This window comes from Danio rerio, chromosome 2 (assembly GCF_052040795.2).
Source record: "Danio rerio strain M-AB ecotype USA chromosome 2, GRCz13ab, whole genome shotgun sequence".
Taxonomy (NCBI): Eukaryota; Metazoa; Chordata; class Actinopteri; order Cypriniformes; family Danionidae; genus Danio; species Danio rerio.
The window spans coordinates 42,203,080-42,228,673 of NC_141022.1; the positions used below are offsets into that span (position 1 = coordinate 42,203,080).

General features: G+C 35.4%; 1 protein-coding gene across 1 annotated transcript in view; it reads left to right on the top strand.

Annotated features, from left to right (window-relative positions):
* Positions 1-25,594, top strand: part of carmil3 (capping protein regulator and myosin 1 linker 3) — a 143,881-nt gene that overhangs the window by 53,398 nt on the left and 64,889 nt on the right. The window contains 5 exon segments of the mRNA NM_001317765.1: positions 2,903-3,012; positions 5,867-5,944; positions 6,162-6,238; positions 13,850-13,954; positions 22,300-22,369. Coding sequence (NP_001304694.1) covers positions 2,903-3,012; positions 5,867-5,944; positions 6,162-6,238; positions 13,850-13,954; positions 22,300-22,369 — 440 coding nt within the window.

Consider the following 25,594-nt stretch of genomic DNA (forward strand, 5'->3'; position numbering starts at 1 on the left):
GCTCCAGAGTCATGACCAAAAAGCCGGTCTCCTCTTGAAAAGCCCAGACTCAATTACCAGCATCCTTGGCTGCTTCCAGAGTCTGCTAAACCTCTGGTTTTCTCTTTCAATCAATACAGTTTTAAAAACGAGTGGATAGATGGATAGCCTTCCAACACACGCCATGAATCAACATCCACTCCAAGCAGCTGCCATCATTAATCTTTCTTTGTAATTTGATTGTCACAACTTTATTGCAGAAGTTTTAACTTTGTTGATTTAAACTTCATCAGATAATACAAAGCATTTTGCTTTCAACTTAAATTGCAATTAAATTGGATTATTTTTTTAAATCAGCTTCATACACTCTTAAAGGGACAGTTCAGCTTAAAAGGAAAATTCTATTATCATTTACTAAAATTTGTTCCAATCCAAAGTTTCTTTCTTCTGTCGAACACAAAAAGCAAATATATATATATATATATATATATATATATATATATATATATATATATATATATATATATATATATATATATATATATATATATATATATATATATAGGAACGCAGGCACTAACATCACTAGACTTCTGTGCCTGCACATTTTAGATTTGATGAGATACTATAATGTAATACCTCGGTATCAATATTAAATTGATACCCTAAATAACAAGCCTCAAAGGTAGAATTTAAATAATAATATATTTTAAAAAATAATAATAAAAAATACTTCAATATTTTTTTCATAGATGAATACTTGTGTATCAAACTAGCAAAATATGTTACATTTTGATAAAAAAAATATGTCAGGTACATGTTTAAAACACGTTATTGGTAACATTTGTAGTATTCCATTTATCATATATAATAATAATAATTTGAAATAGAATATACATTTCTGTAGCACTGTTAGGTCAGCTAAACTAATAAATTATAAAAAAGGTTGCTTTACTGTTAGTCAAGATTCAAAATCACTTGCTTCTCTTGATCTTTTCTTAGAGATCTAGAAAAGCAAGTGATTTTGAATCGACGTTAAAATGGATACCCTAGGTGATAAATAACCAGCCTCAAATGTAGAATATAAATAAGAAAATAGTTTTAAATATTAAAAATAAATGCTTCAATATTTTCTTCATATATTAATACCTGGGTATCAAACTAACAAAATATGTTACAGTTTGATAAAAATACGTTAGCTTAACACATTATAGTTAACATATGTAGTTGTTCATTTATCATCTGTAATTAATTTGAGATTAGGAATTTCTGTACCACTGTTAAGTCAGCTAACCTAATAAATCATAACAAAGGTTGCTAAACTGCTAATTTTATTCTGATGGTCAAGATTCAAAATCACTTGCTCATCTAGATCTTTTCTGTAAGTTTAGAGATCGATTGGTGAGTGCATTATTTGTCTCTTATAATTCAGATGTAATAATCTGTTATTCACCACTGATCAAAAGTGCTTCACAATTGCTGCTAAAAGTGGTAAACTTGACAAAACAATGACAATGGATCACAACTTATGAAGTACTTCTAACTACACGTGAACTTTGGAATTGCAACATGTACCAAAAGTAGCAAATTAAGCAAAATTATGATACTGAACCAGTTGAATAAATAAACTATTAACACATATATGTATTTTTCCAAGACCGGTATACTGTGCATCTCTAATCCATAGGAAAAAAATACTATGGAGGTCAATGGTTATCTGTTATCTTCTTTTGTGTTTGACAGAAGAAGGAAACTCTTAAAAATTTGGAACCACTTGAGGTTGAGTAAATGTTGACAGTTTTTTTTTTAATTTTTAATTTTATTTTTAGATGAACAATCCCTTTGAAAATGAAATTTCCAAAATCAAATTTTATCACTCACACCTCTCACTCCTTTGGCTTAGCCCCTGATTTATCAAGGGTCACCTCAACAGAATGAACCACCAATTACTCTGGTCTATGTTATTGTATGCAGCGGATGCCCTTCCAGCCACAACCCAGCACTGGCGGAACACCCATACACGCTTTCATTTACACACACATTCATTCATTATGGCCAATTAAGTTGACCTAAATTGAGTTGACCCCCAAATTTCAGTTCTAAAAAATATTTTCTTCTTCCTGTTTTCACATTTAAAAAGCGAAAGAACCTTTAGTCAACTGTAAAGAGACTTTTGCAGAATGTAAATGTTTCATGGAACTATCGATGCGAGTAAATAAGAGTGCATTTTTTATAGTGTACCGTCAGTAAAAACTGAATTTACTCATCAAAATATGCACTACAGCAACTGAAAGCTAATCCGAGAACTAGCGGATCATGAAAGGTTGCGCCGGTTAACATTTTGATGAGTAAATTCCTCCTTTTAGAGATCGCGCTGGGATGTTTTTGTTACTCCCTGGTGAGAAAGTGTACTGGCTGAATTCACTGGCAAGCTGCCACCGAACAGAGTTAGCAGAGCTGTCTTTTTGTCTCACGCTACAAAAGGCAATCACTAGCATTTTCTTCCTGTGTTTAGAAACAAAACGAAAATCCACTGTGCTTACAGACTATCATGTGTATGTCGCTGTGGTTTAGTGGTGGAGTCCAGATGTCTGAGACCACATTAAAATTCAGTGATTCAAAACCTAATTTAAGCCTAGAAATACACAGAAAGGTTTGGGATTGAAAACCAAGTCACTAATCAAATATGTGTATACAGTACTTGTGACACTCATGTAAACAAATACTTTTTTTTGCACCAATGGAATTCAAGATGCTTCTTTTATCATTCTCAAGTCAAACATATCAGATTTAAAACAAACTTGTGGAGGTCACTCGACCAAACACCTTTTTTTCTTAACTCAAAATACTAAACAGATAATTTCACACACAAAATAAAGTGCTTTTAGTTTACTGTGTGATTCTTCTTGTCTTTTTTTTGCAGGTGTCACGTCTCTTTCGCAGGCCTTGTGCTCTAGTGATGACTACTCCAATTCTCTTCTTCATCTGGATCTGAGTAAGAACCCTGGCATTCTGTCTGGAGAAGATGCAACGGTTAGAACTTGCTTTTATTTGAATGTTACTTTCAATGTTCTTAAATTGAGCTAGTTACTTTAGTTAAAGAGGCAGTGTGTTGGTTAGTGCAGTATTGGAAAAGCAACATTAGTGTATATGTACAATTGTATTTATTACTTTTTTTTACTACTCTCAACTTCAACCTCAAAAAATGTAGTGTTTTGATAATGCAGAAAGCATCATTTTAGTTTTAAAATGGCTGGGTTGTGTATTTGTCAACATTAGGAAAATGTGCCCAGGGATACATTTTAAGAACTGACAAATATGTGCTTGTGGGTACATTTGGCTATCTTTTGTTTGTAAAATGAACAATATGGCACGATAGAGTGCGCACAACGTGTCTGAAGAGCGAGGAGGGATCTGGGGGTGAGAAGGGTGCGCGACTTATTTGAGGACCGGGAGGGAGACTTGCGATTTCAGGGAGATTATCACTCGTTTGTGGGCATTATGAGTCCCGCAAATGCATGGAGCTTCCGGGAGACTTGGGATGTCTGAATATCACATTTAATAACTATAGTGAGAAGCGATCCAGCGGTACATCCTTGATACACTGGCCGACGTGCACTGCTCTCTGGAGCTCAGAGGAGCGCATAATAGTGTGTGGCTGTGTCTGTGTGTGTGGTCACGTGATGTGCATTTTCAGCGGACGGAGGGCTGTTCAGAAATGCGAGGTACAACACGTTGTGGATGTGGATCATTTTTGTCTAAAATTCCATTTTAGTTATTAAAAGTTTTATTGTAAACAGGGCCTAAGTGTGTATTTATACAAGTTGGTTTGCGACGGGGGTGGGGTGGAGGATCGGCGATGCTGGCTCAGCATCATGTTGTCTATTGGCCACCGGCGATGAATGATGGTATCGTCTATCGGCCCAGCCCTAATGTTTACAAACACAATCGCAGCCGTTTAGAGCTCATTTTTGGTTAATGATGTCAGAATTTACCGGTATTTTGGAATGGATGTGTGAATAGTCTTTTCCGGAAAAATTCTGAAACGTTCTTGTCTGTGTGAACAGCACATAGTTAAATTTACTGGTAAAGTCGTTCTGGAAATTCTCCAGATATTTACCAGTATCATTATGTGACAGGGGCTGTGGGCCCCTATACATATTTCTTGGTTTTGAAAAATTTTGCCATGTGCACATAATTCCAATGTGCCTGGGTTGATATTTGTTTACAATCTGCATTAGTGCACAATACGATAGGTCAGTAAGCACAAAAGTGTTCCAATGAAAAAAGTCAATTATGTCTTTAAAAAAAAGAAAAAGATTGCCCTAAATACCAGCTTGTTTAGTTTACTTTGCTTTGTTGTGGCAAAGTAACTGATGTGAGTAGTGGAAACTCTGGACGTTTAATGAGCCAGTTGAATGAATTTGCAGCAGAATGGAGGACAAGGCAGTATCCAAAATGTGGAGTTGTGTTTAATTTATTAGTAAATTACACAAGTGGATTTGACTTATGGTGCTCTGAGAGCTGAATAGATATATGTGCTGAGTTGGTAGAAGCAAAGAGTGTCTAATGTTATTGGTCTTAAAAAATGGGGGGTCTTGTCCCGCCAACATACAATGTTTCTAAAGCCCATGGGTCAGTCTACAGGTATGCTTGAGAACTTGACAACCAAAACAGAGTGAACAGATTGCAATATCTGCCTGGTGTGTAGTGTTTCTTTACATAGTAATATTGCCAGCTATTGATCGCTTGTAGTAATTTTTCACAGATCTGTGTGAATAAGGTTAGTCATCTGTATGGAAACATTTGAAATAATTACCAAGAGAAAGAAACATTTCAATTTTTGGTACATTAATATCATATAAATGCACCTGCTATGATGAACAGCAGCATTAACAATAAATATCTATGCGCAAAAAGAGGTGTGACTTCTGTGCAGTAAATCAGCTGAAAAGATGATTCATTCATAGATGTTTTGCACAATCCTTCAAAATCATTCTAGTATAATGATTAGAATATGCTTTGGTAACATTTTATTAGTGATGAAAATATTTCTGAAATATTTATTTTATTTTTATTTTTGGGGGGGAGCAAACATAGTATATGTGTATATTATAGGAAGTATTACAGTTTTATAATATTTTTACCATTTAGAAAATCAGGCAGTAAGATTAAACTGTTATTTTATTCAGCAAGGACGTATTAAATTTCTAAAAGGAGACTGTAAAGACAACTATGCATTTAATGTTTTAAATTATTAATTTAGTCATTTAATGTTACAAAATATTTCAGTGTCAAATACAGTGAAAGGTGTATCTGTTATTCAAATGAAATGAAATATACACACACAGTGCTCAGCATAACAGTACACCCCATTATGAAAATTTGTATCCATTTCTCAGTGAATATAGGCAATGTATTTTGGTGCATTTAAACAAAACATATTTATTAAAAATACGTATTTATTAAAATAATATTTTAGTCAGCAAACATATTTAGAGATTGAAAGATAATGCATTTAAATTCAAGAAAAATATTGAAAAAAACAAAAAAATACAACCTGCAAAAATTTATTTTTTTGCTTCTCTTTTTGCTTCTTCTTCCTCTTTTGAAAATTTGTATTCAATTTTTTTCTATAAGAAATAAATCCATCTTGAAGTGTAAACGACTGAACTCTATCCCAGATAGTCATGCAGTGTGAAAACATCTATGACGTGACTACTTTGAATATCGTGCAGTCTGAACTCGCCATTAATACAGTACAACTAATTTATACCCATGTCATTATAATTTGTGGCCTTGTAAACCACATAAACCTGTACAAACAGACACACACACACACACAGAGCTCTATTAACAGCCTCAATCCTCCTCCTCCTCGTTGCAGAATCTGTACCTGTTTCTGGCACAGCCGAACTGCCTGGTGCATTTGGATCTGTCAGGCACTGACTGTACCGTCGACTCTGTGAGTTTGACAGCACGTCTCATCCTTCTGAATTTGTTATTACCAAACCCGCTTTTTACTCACCATGATTTATGTCATTGCACCAGGAACGCGAGACAACAATTTATCTCTGATTTCATATTGATATTTCTGTCAAATTTAATGGTCCTAGATTGCAAAATTATACTAATGCCCATCATTCTTCTACCGCTCTCTGTTTTTCTGAATTTCCTTTCAGTTGTTTGGAGCTCTGCTACGGGGATGCTGTGCCGATCTCTCCTACTTGAACCTGTCGAAAAACTCCTTCTCTCACAGGTGAGCTAAACTGCCTCCCACAGGCTCTCGCATGATAATCTGCCACTTCTGAGTGAGCTTCACAGGTGAGTTAAAGCTCAACCACACACACACACAAACACACATACACACATCAGCAGCAGACAGTGTGACTCAGCTCAGGGAGATCCTCTCAGGGTGTTTTTCTGCTCTTTGAGTTTGACAATAAAAGGTTGAATCCTGCTGGAAAGTGTTGTGTAAGTAAACTGAAATACAATTGAATTCTGTATTTTTCTTGTTTTTCCAGTTGCAACAACAAAACTTTGTCAAAATTATTGGTACGTGAAAAGCAAAGATATTTTTTGAAGATACTAAAGGGATAACTCCCTAACCATTTACTTACACTTGAGTGGTTCATCCATAATTTTGTTAAAGCCAAAACTAGGACTTTTATAATAGAAAAAATAAGGATTATGGAGGTCAATGACTACCAGTTTATATGTAAAATAATCGTTTTTTTTTTTTTTAAGGAAGAAACAAATTGAAAAAGTTTTAGAAAAAGATTTGTTTTTTGGGTTGACTATACCTTTGGCCGCATTTACACTGCACTGTAGTGACTCACTTCAAGTGACTCAATTCCGATTTTTTTCTCCCATGTGGCACAGATCGATATGGCCCATGTACGTGTAAGCAGGAACAAATCACATGGATTCCGATTTACTCAAATCAGATTCAGGCCTAGTTTATATGTGGAAATTTATCCGGTATAAATCGGATCTGTGTTCTCATGTCTGCAGTGTAAGTAGGTAGATCCGATTTTCACCTGTCAATGCGAGTCTTTCGTCATTAAAAACAATAGAGATTGATGTCAAGTCTGACACTTTCATTTCAGACCAGACTTCAGCAGAGTCCCAAACCTTAAATTTCATACATGAGAACTTAAACAGCTTTCGTATTGTCATATAGCACAGGTATTTTCGCATGTTAATGAGAGCGAGAACGCAATGTCCGCCACGTAACCAATATAAACTAATATAAAACTAGTGCATAGCTACATCACGTGCATAAATCATGCCATGAACATTACATTAAGATGCCTAAAGGTTTAAAAAAGCCTATTTATCAAAAGAAGATGGACAAATGAAAACTTTTCTGTCATAAACTATAGTAAAACAGCTTGTCAAAAGCTGCGAACAGATTACATACAGGATTGGAGAAAAAAGCACTCTTTACCTATCAGCTGTTAGTCTGCGCCCGCTCTTTTTTCCTGGTCATTGCGCCTTTGCCGTGTGCTTTGGAAATGCAGACGATTGGATTCGAGTCACTTTTGAAAGATGATGTAAGCAGGTCATCAAAAAAAATCGGATACAATCACAAAATCAGAATTGACCATCAAGATCTGCTGTGTAAATGCAGCCTTTAAGACTTTTTATTATAGTTTAGTTTTATCAGGTCAAAATGAAACTAAGCATAAATCAAATAATGATAATAAAAAAAAACATAAAAATAAAAATTTGTCAGTTTAAAACAAGGAAAAAACTAAACAAATTTCCAGTACTGCAGAATGAAGTTATAAATTAACTTTGCAATTAGGGCTGCACGATTTGGAGAAGAAAACTTATTTGCGATTTATTTATTCATTCATTTATTTTCTTTTCAGCTTAGTCCCTTTAATAATCTGGGGTCACCAAGTGGAATTGATCCAGCAACCTTCTTGGTGTGAGGCGATCGTGCTACCCACTACGCCACCGCGTCACCCTAATTGCGATTTATCTGATCAAAATTGCGATTTGTGATTTAAAAAGCGATTTACTTTAAGCTGCAGGTTTGATGTGGTGGTTTTAATAGCACCAAAAAAAGACCAAGCAAAATCACAAAGTACACTACACTATGCCATTTTTCTAATAAAGCTGTCAGTTGTCATCACAAATTAAGAAAATAACTACAAGATTTTAAATTAAACTAAATAAATTATATCTAAAATATTGTATATTTTCTTATATATAAACCTTTTAAACCTTTACATTTAAATTGTTCCATTTTTCATATTGATTTCATGATATTCACGGTGCATTGACAATGCTTTCCATACACAAGTTTAGATTTTACTTAACAGCACAAGAACTCATGTATTAAAATGTATAGTTAATAAACATATTTATTTTTGTATATTATTTAAAATGCATTTTTGTCCTTTAATACAGCAGACAGGTACATGAACTGTACCTTAAATTTTACCTGCTCAAAAAAAAACACTCTTTGAATGTATCAGACAAAACTCAAGGACATTGATTTCGGGCACAGAACAACATGAGCCTTTATAGCAAGTAGATATTATCCCGCTTGCATTTTTAGGGTTGTCAAGCAAGTTCTTTGATTGGAACACCCGGGATTGGTCATTGTCTTCCTGCACTCAACAGAAAGGGCTGCAATTGGCTTTACGGTCAGTGCTGCTCTGGCGTTATTCACTGATGAGTGACATAAATACAGATAAATGGTTGTGATCTATTCAGCTTATTCTCTGTCTACGAGCGGGCACAGCCAGAGACTCATTCACTTCCATTTATTTTTAGACATTAAAAACAGCTTGTTACGCTTCTTGGTGTTGCAAACTGATATTTTCTTATTCTATTTTTCTGCTTTGTCTGTATAGTCACGCAAACACTTGTTTGTAGAGCAAGTCAATTGACCATTTTCTGCCGTTAATTATGCCTAGTCTCCCATGGGCAGCTGAATCTGAAGTTCTAAAACATTCGCAAAAACGAGCGCACTCACGCATTGAAGAATAATGTTAATAATGTGTGTGCGGTTATCACAGCTGATCCGTGACAGATGCATGGAGGAAACTTGCGCTGCAGAGTAACATGCTCGTGTGTTTGTGACTCTACAAGAATCGATGTAAAAGCGGAGAGAAGAGACGAAATGTTAGCTCACGCAATCAGGTCAAAAGTCCACACACACACACACACACACACACACACACACACACACACACACACACACACACACACACACACACACACACACACACACACAGAAAAGCATGGAGTTCACAGCTTTTGGGTTCTGCTGTAACAGTTATCCACTTTTTAAGTAACGTTAGTTGGATTGTTTTAATTACCTGCGCTCGCCTTCCTCGCCATAGTAATAATTGAAATAATCGCAGCTTTTGCAATTTGAAAATTGCACCTTTTCAAATCATATTTCGGTTTGAAGTCGATTAATTGTGCAGGCCTATTTGCAGTGCATGAATTGTTTAATATCAAATAAAGATATTAAATAAAATGTATTTATTTATTATTTTATTTAATTATTATGTCTTTCTTTTTATATTTCGCTTTTCTTTATTTTCAGTGTAATATTAACTAATTTAGTAACTGTTCACCTGAAGTGCTCACCATGCATCAGAGAATTGTTTTAGTTATAATTATACACAATTTTGTTTCCATGATGTTTAAATGCATAGTTACTATAAATCCAAGTGTTTTATAATAATAAGCTTGCTGGTTTGTCAAAGTTATTCTGGCAGATTACATAAGATTATATAAGACTAGTAACCTCAACATGTCTCCTTACACTTGTCCTGACCCACCATCAACACCAACTTGCACTTATTAGTAACCATAGACGACAGCTTTCATCATCTAGATTCAGCTCCCATCAGAAGCTGATTAAGTGCTTTTGAAAAGTGCCTGAAGAGATGCATTATGAGTTAAACTGAGACATCAGTGTGCAGAGAAAGCTGATGGACCTGCGTGATCTACAGATCGTAATAAAGCTTATTACAGTAGCAGATAAAAACATGGTTTCATGTGACAAATCTGCTTTATAACTGAGCGAAAACATCAATAAAAAAGCAGGTAATAGATTAAGTTAATAATATTTATTATTATTAGTAGTAGTATTACAATAATCTTAAACGGTTATGAAGTTTTCACCAGATGTCTGTGTATGAGGGAAGCTGTAGGCTGAGGAGATACAAAACCCCCATGATCAATCTTGCTGCCTGACTCTCTAAACCCAACCAGCAATTCCATCTCCCCTCTCGGCACGTTAACGGCATTATGAGAAACTCTCTGAAAAATGAGGCTAATTTTAGCCAATCTTAGTGTTCAGATTGGAAGGTTTCTTCATCCTTTGCAGTTCCTGCGAATGTGTTTGTCCTTAATTGGGTTTGAATTTGTGCAGAGAGGAAGTTTTGAAGATGATTGGCTGTCTGAAGATTGAAACAATCTCTTTGTTGGCTGTTTTGAGATTAAAAAACTAGTTTACATATAGAGCTCAGTTCTGGGCAGTGTTTTATTGTAAAGCTGAGGGGTGTTTACATGTTACAACACTTCTGTTGTTAATTTACTTGACAACGGTGTTTGAGGGTCTGGCAACACCAACATGTATAAATTATCAATCAATAATTAACTAAAGGCATTAGTCGACTAGTAAAATATTTAATCTGGGTTGTCTTAATCTGTAAATACTCAATAATATATTTTATTTAATATTATTTAATTTTATTTTACTTTTCTTAAAATTAATTTCTTAAAATAAAAATTTAATTTAGTTTTAGCTGATAATATGTAATATGTATAAAAACATTGACAGCCAATGAGAATCCAATAGAGTAGGGGTGCCCAAACTCCTGTGGGGCTGGTGTGCTGCGTCTAACGTTTCTAGTATACCTAAAAAGAGCTTGATTAGCTGTTTCAGGTGTGTTTAATTGGGGTTGGAACTAAACTCTGCTGGGCACCGGCCCTCCAGGACCGAGTTTGGGCACCCTGTACTAGAGCACTGAAAGTGGCTGTCAAGAAAACTCCCTTTTATCATTTGAATCACTTTCAGGACATTTTTTCCCCAGGGGATAAATAATATTCAAATGTCATATCCAATCAGAATTTGGATGAATCACTTTAATGAGGTCAAGAATTCAAAAAGTTAATTTTAAAAATGTTAGATTATAGAATATAGAATCATATTGCTATGCTAATTTTTATAGTTATCATTCTGGGGTGCGTTTCCCAAACAACGACATAACTCCTGGCTGAACAGTTATAGTACAATGCATCATTTGGGAAAAGAACAATGTAGTGACAAGGGTTTCCCAAAACTGTAGTTGCTTTGTTGCAGATCCGTCATTTGAACCATGTTTGTTATAACGTGAAAACGTCCATAATGAAGCTCTAAATGGGGTGGAGTAACAACTTCTTTAGAAAAAAAACCCTACTTTTTTTTGTACAATATATCGTTTTACACGGACACTCATTTAAAAGCAGTTTAAAAAACTTTTAAAAAATTAGTTTTGGTTAAAACACTCACTCTTTTTCCATATTAATTGAAACATATGTAAATGGCACATGTAGGGTCCATGTTTCTTTAACAAATATAATTGAGAATATTCCATATTCTATTTTAATACATAAAATCACTTAGCTAACATGTATTATAATCTCATATATAAATCATACAAATCGTTAATGGTTGTAATTTACAGTAGGCCATTTATTAAGAAATGAAAAAAAAATCATATTTATTAATAATATTTATAATAATAATAATTATTATCAATTCATTATTTTTGTTATTATTATCATTAAGTAGAATATTGTTTATTTATTTTTTAAAGTCTACTTTTACAAACTGACACAATTTAACCACTGCAGAAATCTTCTTAGCAACAGGCCCATGTCATATACAGTACAGATACATTTCTTAATAAAAAACATACTATAAATTAAAACCATTAACACGTGCTATATATTTGTTTTTACAAGCTTTGGAGACGTGAAGTAAATTCTGCTTTTAAATTATAGGTCACCTAAAGTTTTCGTCATGAGCCATGGCATAAAGGTTTTTAAAGTGCACTACAAAGAGAACGCAATTGTCAATATGAAGAATGCAAAACTGAACTGTAAAAATACATTGAAAGCAAATTATAGCAAACGTTCTAAATGAATAGGGCATAGGGGGGATAAATAGAACACAACCAGGTACTATTGTCACATTCTGTGTAGGGTAAAAGGAGCGAGGACTCAAGTGCAGGGTAAATGGGTATTTATTATTAGTAAAAATAAAACAAACAGCAAAATAAACTACCCCGAGGGGAAAACATTTATAAAACAAAAAAAACAAAAACAACAACAACAAACAAACTTGACTGGGCATGCTGGCAGGGATCAGGACTGGAAACACAACATGATAGGGCTACAAATGACAACGAACTGGCACAGAACAACAGACATGAGGAGAATATAATCAGAAATAATTAACAAACAGGTGAACATAATAAACTAATTATAGGTTAACAAGGAGGGTGGGACTAGACAATAGACGAGAGAGCACATGACACAAGTAAACACCACAAACCATGTGCTCACATAAAGCAAAACTAAAACACGCAGCCAATAAGAGAACTCATTAACCGCATGTTCATATGACAACACTAATGCCACGTGCTAAACACAACACCAACAGAGGACTGAACGTGAGACACGAGTATGTGATGAATAAAAACACTTACCGTGCACTCACACACACAACGTGCATGTTTCATCACAGCGGCAATCAAAACTGAAACCAAATAGACTGAGACACTGGGAATGAAACACCACACTGCAGACAGACAAACACGAACACCAGTACGAGAGACCTCACGCTCACGCATCAAGCGGGAACGCGCACGGCCTAAGCGCACTCACAAATGGCACTCATACAGAGACACACAATGACAGAAAAGCAGTGCCCGACCTGAGAATACTCGAGTCAAGCACAAGACAAGACATGACAGGACAGGACTAGTGTGAATGTTCAATGGAACGATGGATTTCAGAAACACCAAATCAACGAACTGTTTGTAACGATGCAACTTGTGACCTTAGTTGGCTAATGATGGTTTTCGTGAATGCACGCCTGGTTGTGAAATGATCTTAATTAAAATGTTGCCAAACATTCAACTTGCTTTGCATACTATATATTGCAGCAATAATAAGAATAGTATGTCAGTAGCTAATGCAAACATAGCCTCTTTTTCCTAGTGGTAATTCCATCTTCTCAAAAACTCCCACTCAAACTCCCACTCTTGTGAATGTGAGCACTCAGAAATGTGCACAGAAGCGCTGCACACATGGGCACCTCCGTACGAGGTGTGTGGGCATGTTTGTGCGTGTGTGTCTGTGTGAGTAAATCTGGTTACGCCAGTGCCATGCATTGTAAATCTGTTTGAGCTGATAAGACAGAGAGCTCATGAATATTAAATGGGAATGTTCCCTTAACACTCTCTGCTCTTGTTAACACGTTTACACCACATATTCTTCTCCCTCCCGCTTTCTTAAATGATAATGTCACTGTCAAACACAGAAACGCTATTATAAGCTGTCATGTTCTTACCTCCCCTCGTCACTTTTTCATTTTCCCTGTGTGGTCCTGTCCCCCTTCAATGGATTGTTTGTTTGGTCGGATGTTTCATGCCATAAACCCAGACAGTTAAAACGCTGAACGTCATTAAAATGTTTAACACGTAATAGAGATACAGATGACTCTTTTTCTAATAAGCCAGAGGGTGTTCTTTTGAGCTGCTTTCTGGCCTATTGCTCAGAGTTTTGTGAAGTGTGTTATGATGTATAATGGATAAAAGTCTCCCTTTCATTTCTGTCGCACATTTAGGAAAGTGAGAGAGACACTTCCTTCCTTTCGTCAGTTCTTCAGTTCAGCGTTCAGCCTCACTCATATCAGCCTGGCCTCTATGAAGATGCCTCCCGACGTGCTGAGGTGAGACGTTCACCATTTTGACTTTTCATTCTGCGTTTAATCATGGCTTAGCTTGTTAATTGGGTTTAGTTGGGTTTCCCAGCGTGATCTGGCTGGCACTTAGCTGGTTAGACAGCTGGTCTCCTAACCTAGCCAACTGACAAATGCCTGAAAGCTTTCAAAATAGCCACATTAGGGAGAGCAAGATCTCACAGCACTTTGTAACTTTTGATTAAGCAGCTTTGTATACATTTCTACACACTCATTTGCACATTTTTGTATGATTTGCTCATCTCCAATATTGGTTGAGTTTAGAGGTGGTGTGTGGGGGCACATTTTCTTTAAAAAGATTGTATGTTTTCGTAGGAATTTGTACAAATTTTTTTACTTTTCTAACAATTCATATACTATTTACATTTCTTGATGAGATTGAGCTGGAAAACCACATTTAGATTAAGCTGTTTAATGCTGGATGACTTGTATGGCCAAGATGACCACGGTCATGTTAAACTAGATCAAAGGTTTGGTATTGCTTTTTTTTTCTTCTTTTGTTTTTAAATACTATTGCCAATTGTAAGTTTTTAAAATGGTGTCTAAATGGTATGTAAACAAATACTTCAACTGCACAACAAAACAATAATGGAGGACATTTAAAGAATGGCCTTTTTGTTAAAGAAAATGTACATTAAACAATATATTAAAAGTTTCTAGTATTCATAAATGTGAAACATACAAGTGATCACAATTTGCAACTAATTTATATAATAAATCTAAAACGCTTCACTTTTTCCACATTTTTTATGTTACAACCTTATTTCAAAATAGATTAAATTCATTTATTTCCTCAAGATTCTATTTACAATACCCCATAATGACAATGTGAAAAAAAGATTTTTTTGAAATTGTTGCAGATTTATTAAAAATAAAGCCTGAAAAATCACATGTAAATAAGTATTCACAGCCTTTGACATGAAGGTCTAAATTGAGCTCAGGTACATTCTGTTTCCACTGACTATTCTTGAGATGTTTTAGCAGCTTAATTGGAGTTCACCTGTGGTAAATTTAGTTGATTGGATTCAGTTGATTTGGTTTTAAAAGGCATACACCTCTCTATATAAGATCGCAGGGTTGACAGTGCATGTCAAAGCACAAACCAAGCAGGAAGACAACAGGAATTGTCTGCAGACCTCAGAGACAGGATTGTCTTAATGCTTAAGGCTTGGAAAGGTTACAGAAAAAAATTCTGCTGCTCTGAAAGGTCCAATAAGCACAGTGGCCTACTTCATTCATAAGTGGAAGATATTTGGAACCACCAGGAATCTTCCTAGAGCTGACCGGCCATCTAAGCTGAGGGATTGGGGAGAAGGGCCTTAGTCAGGGAGGTGATTGATAATCCGATGGTTACTCTGTCTGAGTTCCAGCGTTCTTCTGTGGAGAGAGGAGAACAGATCCGCCACTTTTGGCGCTCATAAACAATCATAAAGCCCTCGTGCTGCAGGAATGAGGAGGTCTGCTGAAGGTGCGCAGCTGCCGTGCAGTGAGGGGTTTGCATTCATTGAAAAGTATGAATGACTAATAAATCCATATGAAACATTCCCATAAAGTCACGTCTCGCTTTCAGTTTCGAGCTTTGGCGCGTTTTGCTCTCACACTACAAACGTAAAGTCCAAGTTAACCGCGCTCAGGCCCACCTCTTCCTACCGGGCCAGGGACGACCAAGTAAACCGTGCCTGAGCCCGATTCAGTGCACTCAAACTTCTCAAACGATCCTTGAAAAGGGCCTGTGCACAGTTCAGATAGCATAGTGTGAGTAGGCCCTAAAACTGAACTCTCTGGAGTGAATGCCAGGCATTACATTTGGAGAAATCCAGGCACCGCTCATCACCAGGCTAGCTAAAGCATGGTGCTAAATCCTATTGAGCATCTCTAGAGAGATCTGGAAATGGCTGTACACCTTCGCTTCCCATCCAACCTGATAGAGCTTGACAGGTACTGCAAAGAGAAATGGGCAGAAAATTGGGAAAATTTTCAGGTGTGGCAAGCTTGTGGCATCATATTCAAAAAGACTTGAGGCTGTAATTGCTGCCAAAGGTGCATCAACAAATTATTGAGCAAAGGCTGTGAGTACTTATGTACATGTGATTTTAAATTATAATTTTTTTTTTTTTGATAAAATTGCAACAATTTCAAAAAATCTTTTTTTACATTATCATTATGGGGTATTATGTGTAGAATTTTAAGAAAATAAATCAATTTAATCAATTTTGGAATAAGGCTGTAACAAAAGAAAGTGGAAAAAGTGAAGCACAATGAATACTTTCCAATGCACTGTAACCCATCAACAGTAGTAAATAACAGTTACAGTACTAATAACATCAAAGCAGTCAATTTTCTCAGTAAGCAAACCAGCTTTAAAATGACTATATTTGTCTCGTCTGGGAAAAAAATGACATCTCTCCCTACTTATTACATTCCCTGTCAGTAGATTGTTTTAAATATGATATTAGATATTATTTTTGACTGACATTGTACCATCTAAGTCACAGTCTGCCATGCAAAATCACGTCATTTGTATTTTTTCACTGAAGTTATGATAGATAAAAAGTCTTTCTAAACATTGTTTTTCGTCTCCTTTCTGTGCCCATGTTTTCAATGCTGAAATGAGGCACTGATATCTGTGTTCTGATCCTGTTCTATAGATATTGATCACATAGATATGTCAATATGGCATTGAGTATTTGTACCTAACCCTACTTAGAACCAAAAAATGTTTAACATTCGCAAATAATTGTTATAAACTTTGCTTTTAACCACAGATAAAAGCAACTTTCACACTAAATTTAGAATTAAGTTAGATAATTAAACAGTTTAAGAGAGTGTTGACTTTTATTTTATAGACTACAACAACAACAAAGCATTGAGACATTTCTTAAACTAGTGTAAATAATGACAGATGTGAATTTTCAGTTTTGGGTGAACTGTCACTTTAAGCACAAAAATCATTAGTTATCACTGCAATGCACAAGAACACAGTTTTCTTCTCAGCATGTGGCAGCAGTGAAATAACTCTCAACATGTGGAGTCTTTTTTTTTATTATTATTTTTTTTTTAAGTCAGGCATATTTTTTCATGTCTGACTATATTTTTTCAATATAAATTAGAATAATTAATTGCATTATTTCCTGTGATAATGAAGCTGAATTTTCAGAATCATTAGTCCGTTATCAGTGTCCAAAGCAAAAGTATCCTTGGAGATTTACAGTTTCTCTGTATTTCAGAACCAATATTTCATGAAAAAAATGCAGATTTTTAGTCAATCCGTTTTTTTTACCAGTTGTATTTTCTCTAAATGACAATATTTTTTGTATCAAAAATGTGGTTTTGTCAGACCTGTTTAGAATAAAAAAAGTTTATCCTTAACATTGTACTCAAACACATAACTGAATCCAGTACATTCACTGAAACAGAATTTCCAAGTGGTGTATTATATATAGCTTGATGAATTTTGGAATGGGGCGTCACGGTGGTGCATTGGGTTGCACGATCGCCTCACAGCAAGAAGGTTGCTGATTCAAGCCTCGGCTGGGTCAGTTGACATTACTGTGTGGAGTTTGCATGTTCTCCCCGTGTTCACGTGGGTTTCCTCCGGGTGCTTTGTTTTCCCCCACAGTCCAAAGACATGCGCGATAGGTGAATTGGGTAAGCTAAATTATCCGTAGTGTATGTGAATTAGACTGTATGGATGTTTCCCAGTTATGGGTTGCAGCTGGAAGGGCATCTGCTGTGTAAAACATATACTGGATAAGTTGCTGGTTCATTCCACTGTGGTGACCCCGGATTAATATAGGGAATAAGCCGGAAAGAAAATGAATCAATGAATGAATTTTGGAATGGTAGATTAACAGGACTGAATTAATGAACGTCTCAGTTCTTTGGCGAAAGCTTACTATAAATAAATTATTGCATCTAAAAAAAATCTACTGTGTACCTGAAGGGAAAATCATTGTTATCATTGTTTTTCAGTTGACTCAGTTCAACCTTGGAATTATAAGTTTCTATCTGCGTTCTGAATAATTTTGAGAAATTGAGCTTCAAAGTTTTTGCATTCCATAGCAAACAGTATGTGTGTAACATTTGTTTTTTAAATAAAATTTAATTTGTTCATTTAGCAATTTGAGATGTGAAAAGCTCAATAGAGGAAGAAAAAAAAATCCTCTCTGGGGATTCATTTCTAGTTTTAGAGCTCTGCACCCATAACTGAGGTCAGAATCAAGACGTTACGCGGCTGCTATTTCGGGAAAGCCAGAATGTTTTCAAATGAAGCATTTCAAACAGGGTCAAACCCTCCTCCCTTCTCACAAACACAAGCCGAACGCAAGACGGGTTGTCACACCCAACTGAACACCTGATTTAAGCTCTCTTCTGTCAACAGCACCGGCCCACAGCAGAGTCGAGCTAATCTCTAAGCTCTTTCCCTTAATCCGTTAAGACCTGCGTAACGCTTTGACGGTGTCCATATAGACCTTTTCTGATTTGATTTATTATGGAGATCAGCCATGGAAGCACATAATAAAATACTAAGTCTCTTCAATGAGGCATGTAATGCTGTCAGTAATGATGACGTGTGTGTGATTGTTCGCTAGGCTGTGTTCCTTAGGTATTTGTACCCTAAAGGTTAGTATTAGTTCTGTCAAAATACATATTAGTTTTTGTATCTTATGTTAAGTACTAACAGTTCACCCAAACATTTATGTTTTGACTTTTTTTTTCCAACTTAAGAGTTTATTTTTTCTTTGAACACAAGCGAAGATATTTAGATGAATGTTGACAACCAAACAGTTTTGGTGTCCATTAATCTGTTGTTTGTTCATAATGGTAAACTAAACTGCAGCACTGCTGAGTATAATTAGTTATGAAGCAACAAGTTACTGTAAATTATTGACATTTCTTTAAAAAAAAAAGGAGAAAAGGGATTATTTTATGTTATTTAATTATAGTTACTTACTATGTACTTGCTTATACTTACAATACTTCTAATAAATTCAATAGTTAAATTGATTACTTATTTTTTATTAATTAATTCATTAAATAAATAAATAAATAAATGTATTAATTAGAATTCCGTAAGAAACAATCAATTGGGAATTCATTATGAATTATTTTATAAATAGAAGGTATTCTATTTTTAAAATAGAAGGTATAAATTCACAGAAGTGTAATTTGTTACATGTGCATGCTTGTTTATGTGGTTTATGAGGACACAAATTTGTATAATGACATGGGTATGACCAAGATATTACACTGTTGAGGTGATTTATGGGGACTTTCCTTGTGTGTTTGTAATTTAGAACTGTTTAAAATCAATGTTTTTTTCACATTCAAAATGTGCCACAAGTTTCCTGTGAGGGTTTGGTTTAGGGATAGAGGTAGAGTAAGGCCATGCAATAAGTGGTTTGTAAAGTAAAAAAAAAAAAAAAAAAAGAACACATAAAGGACATACAAAACATATAAAGTCTTATAAAGAGTGATGTATAAAATCACAGAAACCAACTTGCATGTGTGTGAGGGTTTTAACAGTTTGAGGTTATCAGTCAACAGTTTGAGGTCAGTTTTTATAATTTTTTTAAATTATTAATTTTATTTAATAATTGAAATGAAATTATTCTGTTCATCAATGCAGCATTAATTAAATGTAAATTTAGTTTGGTTGTTAAATACATATTTATTAAATATTTATTTATAACTTTATAAATTTTTGTATGTAATTTCAAATTAAATGATTAAATTAATACTATTACAATTAATAATAATACTAATATTGCTCATAATTATAAAAATAGTAATACTTAATATTAGAGTGATTTCTGAAGGATCATATGACTCTAAATACTTGTGTAGTAAAGCTGAAAATTCAGCATTAAAAATCACTGAAATAAATTGTTCAATTGAATAATAAACTACTTGTGAACAGTTATTTTATAGTGCATTAACATTTCAAAATTTTACCATTTCTATATTTTTGATTAAATAAATGCAGCCTTGGTGAGCAGGAGAAGCTTATTTTAAAACATTTAAAAATCATGCTGACCCCAAACTTTTGACCGGTAGTGTATACATTTGACTTGATTTTGAATATAATGGTTCTCTATGTTTTATTACAAAAGCAAAATCCCGTACTCATCATTACATTTTATATGAGAGGGTGGGCTGGACATCACTAGCTGTACTTAGAAAACAGCACTGGTACATTTTCATCTATAAAGCTATTTTAGGGAAACTTCCAGCTTATCTTTGTACTCATCTTTGTCTTAGCTCTGGGAATAACCTACTATGCTCTTCCAAGTGTTAGCTTTTTAATATACCTTGAGGTTTTGTACAGAGCTGGGAAATACTGCATTTTCTTATTGTACACCTTGTGCATGGAATAATAGGGTATATGCAGAGCTACTGTTTCTTCCCATAATGATAAACTTCGGGTGAATGGGTAATGTGACTTTTTATATTTTATACAGTTCCTTTTACAGCATCGATGTTGTAGTGTGATTAAAATATAATCAGTTAAATAGACTTCAGCGTTCAATTAGTTGTTGAAGCGTAAACCGAGATGAAAAGCTGTTTACTCGCATGCGCCTTTAAGGATTTGCAGACTAGCACAGAAACGCCATTGGGAATACTGGAGTAAAATAAATTGAAACACTTTAAAGACATGGCGCAGAAAAATGTAATTTAATGCAGTGTTTCTTGTACATTCTGAGACCCACTTTGTACCGTATATCATTGATTTTGAAAGAAAACAGACCTTAAACACGACGTTTTATAACAGTATCCACTTCACCAAAAGCACTTGACCCAGGTTACTGACAAATTAAAAGTCTTTCTGCATATACCCTGTTCGCAAAAAGACTTAAAACTCAATGAATGTGTGTCTTTCTGTGAATTTAAAGGCATTATAAAGAAAGTGGTATTGAAAGCATGTGTGTTAATATTTACCAGGGGACTGATGAAATGTTGTTGTTTTGTGGTGTTTTATGTATTTAAAATTGTTTTACTTTATGGCTGTTTCATTGACCAGGTCTCTCGTGTAAAAGTGATTTTAAATCTCAATGAGACTTGCTGGTTAAATAATGGACAAAAAAAAAAAAGTGTTTTTTTTATGTTTTTTGTTTATATTTATTGTTTTTATGTTATGTTTTTGTAAAATGTATGTTTCACATAAAATGCTTAACATTTTTTAAGTGTTTTTATTTTTTATACAAATAAAAGGTCCAGTTTGACTCCCATTAAAAAAAAATAAAAAAATCTGTTGTCTATGCTTTGAGATTTATATGAATTTATTAAAACAGGTACAGTAATTAAGTACTTATTGAGTAATTAGGTTACTGTTCAGACAAAGTAATTAAAAAAATTATGTAAAAACAATTTAATGCAGCTTAATCTCATTAGGAAACATAACTATTTTACGTTTTGTCAGTTTAGGGGATAATTTGTACGAATTCGTATTCGAGTTCAGTCATATAAAAATGTATGATTTTTAATAGGAGGCATGGCACCAAAGTCCGCCCCTAAACCCAACTGTCATTGGGATAAGCAAATTGTACTAAATTGTATAAATAAGATTGTACAAATTCGCTACTAAATCTAAAAGTTCAAAAATATTATTTAATCATTGTTTAATTATTATCATTAGTAGACCCACATGGAATCTGCAAATGCGCAGAAATTTCTGCTGATTTTTAGCTCATTATTGAGTCGATTTATTTACAATTGTAAATGTGTGTACATTTATATTTATTTAGTTTTTAAATTATTTTCAGGCATATTATTTACTAATATGAAAATGATCATATGATTCATTTACAATACAGTTTATGAAGTAATATTTTCAGTCTTTTTGTAGGTATATTATATGAGAAACTTGCTTTGTTTACCAATTAAGTGGATCTTATTGGATTTGCATCTTAAACATTAAATAAAAGTACACATATTAATTTTTATTTCATATATTAAGTTTTCAGTTATGACTCTCACAAAATCATTCTACATAAATCAGCCGATTTTATTTTACAAAATTCTGCACAGAAATAGAAAAAAATGTCTGCAGATTCTGGCTGGCCCCAGTCATTAGTAATTCTTTACTTTTTTTTAAAATAACTTACCCAACACTCCACAGCAGTGATAATAACAACGACACAGTGAATTCAGTGAACATAAAACACTGACAGCCAGCCAGAATCCACAGCTTTAAGGAGACATCAGAACTACAGCATGCACTTACTGTATAATCAACACAATAGAATATATATATAAAAGATTGTTTGCCACCAAACAGCACACATCTGACCATTTGTTCTCTGTCACTTCCACAGGGCTCTGTTCCTCGGGCTTTCATCCAATCCTCACATCACTGACCTGCACCTGGACATCAGCGGCTGTGAGGTAGTCTCTTATGTCCCTGTATCTGGCTTGAGCGTTTTAAATGCCTTTTCCTCTCTTTGTTGTCTAGTCTATGGTCACTCTAAAGATTTAGTCACACAGAAAACCTTTCAATGGTTTTCTTGAGAGTCCACTGTAGGTCTAGTTCTGTGCCACTTGCATTGCCTTATTTTACTTATTTGACTTCATAAAATTATTCTATGTTTCATCTGGTTTTAAGGCAATACACTACATGTAAAAAGGGTAATACTTCACCTGTTTGCTGATTACAGGGGTGGTCCACTACGAGATCATATTTTAAACTTTAGTTAATGTGTAATGTACCTGTGTGAACATAATCAACATCTCTGATTGTAATATGCTCAAATTTCCATGCAAAGGGAGGCATTGGCTTTTACAGAGTTAGCTTAGCACAGCCTACAGCAAACAAAGTTTGGGGGACCACAAAAAAAAAAACATCCGGGTTATTGAGATGCGCTTTAGGTACCATGCATTCTCCACGCATATACACCCAGTTCAGCAAAGGGGCGTGGCCAGAGGCACTAATGTTATAGCAGAAAGGCTAAAATGCCGTCCAAATGCTGCTATTTCCACAGAACTACTTCTGTTTCTGTATTTGGGCTTCCAAAGGACACAACACTAAGAGAGAAGTGCTTATAGTTTAATTTTAGTTATGTTCCAGAGAATTATAAAAAATATATATATTTATAGCTAGCATTTGACAAAGGAGAGCTTCCAGAATCTCTCCCAGATCAGTGCTGGATTCTGGTAAAAACTCCTCAGAGAAGGAGCAGCTCCAACCATTATAGAAATTGGTTAAAACTGATCTATGAATCCGCGAATTACAGCACGTTATGTTAGCTGACCAACCAGAGCTTCTTGAGGATTGGCCTTTTTCATGTTTTCATGTATTTAATTGAAGTAAGATATATGACAAGTAATTAGGTTTTTCTTCAAATGAAGCATGAGCACACATTTGCATCTTATAAACACAACCAAGCCTTAAAAATACACTCTGGACCACCCATTAACAATCATATTTTAAGAATTTATTTCTAAAAAAATGTTTTCTAAAATGTTATCTTTAAATATTAAAATCTGATATTTTTAACTAAATGTGTTCTAATTTACATACCTTTCCCGCACAGAAATCTGAACATTGAAGATTAGAGTTTTGTTTTAGGTGCTGCTGAAATGCGGATTTGAGGAAACAGCCTTTGAAATGTGGATTTTAATTGTAAACACAAAAATTGCATGCATTTGCAAATTCAAAGATTGTTTTCAGGCCTCCTTCATATGTGGGTATAAATCAGATTTAAATCATATATGTGACAATGCGACTATAGCCTGTAAGCAGGCAGATCGGATTTATTGACGCATTCCATTTTATGTCATTAAACTTGCGACATGTGGCACTTCTCCGCAGTTTAATGACGTAGAAGGAAGAGAGTGTGTAGAGGCACTGACGCAGTAAACTACAGAGGAAACATGGAGGAGGAAAGTGGTTAGTCGCCACAATTTGCTCCCACCAGACCTGAGATCCCTCTCGTACGCACAAATTCAACCCGGGCTCATTGTGGAAACGTAGCCCCGCGGACGTTTCTGCGGCTTGCGAGATACGTCCCGGGAGGTACGTATTCGAGCGGTTTTTGTTTTCGTGGATCCGCGAGAGGCCGCTGTGCGCACTTTTTTGCGTCTCGGGCGCCTCTCGAGAGCGTGCGCCGTTCGCGCCTGCGCCGTTCTCGCACGAAAAGCCGCCGGATCAGCCAACTCGGCCGCCCTCCTCTTCCTCCTCCTCCTTCCCTAAACCCGAGCGACGGTTCGCAAAAGCCGTCCAGAAAAAAAAAAAAGCAAAAGCCCTCGTCTTCGATTTCGACCGCGTTTTCAGATCCCGTCGCGTTCTCGCCCTTATTTTTCGGATTCTGTTTTTCGTCTTACCTGATTTCCGGAACCGCTGTTCCTCAGACTCGATCCCGGTCGTCGTCCCCGCGGCCGGCTCCTCCTCCTCCTCCGGGGCCTCCGCTCCGCCGACGCAACGCTGTGAGGTAAGCGGACAAACTGGTTGCATCGGGAAAGCCCTACACTCGGAGGCGAGCCGACGGCCGACGAGCGCGAAGAGGAGGGGCGGAGCGGCGCCACACCGCCCCGCAGCATTCGCTCGAAAAAAACTAAACGCAGACTTACGTACCTTCAGCCACGTAAATCGCGGTCTCCAGAAACGTCCGCGGGGATACGTTTCCAGAATGAGTTTAGGTTGCACAAATTCCTCTAAATGTTGAAGGTCACCATATATAAACCAAAGACACCAGCTGCAACAATGGCCCTTTCCCTCCTCCTCCACCTCAAAATCATTTTAAAGTTGGGCGAACTTCTCATATTTCGCAGAGCTAAAAGCAAGACTATTTTTCCATCATGGCTAGTGTGGCGCAGACGCTGGAACCCGCCTTTACGGATGCATACCGTCATAAATTGCATGGCAAGTGTAAACACATGATTTGGATATGGGTCACAATTCAAAGAATGTGTAAATGGACAGGCAAACAATCAGCTTTAGGCAACAAATTGGAATTGGGCATCAATACCTGACAGTGTAAACAGGGTCATACAGACACAAAATGACAGTGCCATAAAAGAAACGCTTAAAAATGTTTGTGAATGTGTACTTCACACTGGACAGAAGAAAACACTTAAAGAAAAGCCTGAATTTGTTTAAAAGGGTTTTTAGTTGTAGTTTCTGACTTTAAAAGCTCAACTGTGCAAATAATTTTGATTCAAAAATTATTAAGATTACATGAAGAGCTATATATAGAAGAGACCAGGGTTTGTTGTCCCAGGGGTTATTCAGTACAGTATCTGAATAACTACAGAATAAGGTTTTAATCCATTTACTGCACTTTTCCAGGATACAAGTCTCTTTTATTAATGATCTTAATCACGCTGTGACTTTTATTCCAACATATTCAACTTTTATAATTACTGTCAAGTAATAGAATAATATGTATAGCACAATTCCCACATGCTGTTAGTTTCGCATACATGAATTTGTTTAAGCTTGACATTTAGAATACCTATTATTTGTATCGAGTGGCACTAGAGTTTCTGCTTGTTTTATAGTATTTTTCATTCCCTTTTCTGTTCTCAATACTGTTAAAGACGTTTTAGCAGAGTAAGGCAACTGAAAAAGGCTTTAATATGTTAGTTTATTTAGAGCCACTGGTAACCTATTTT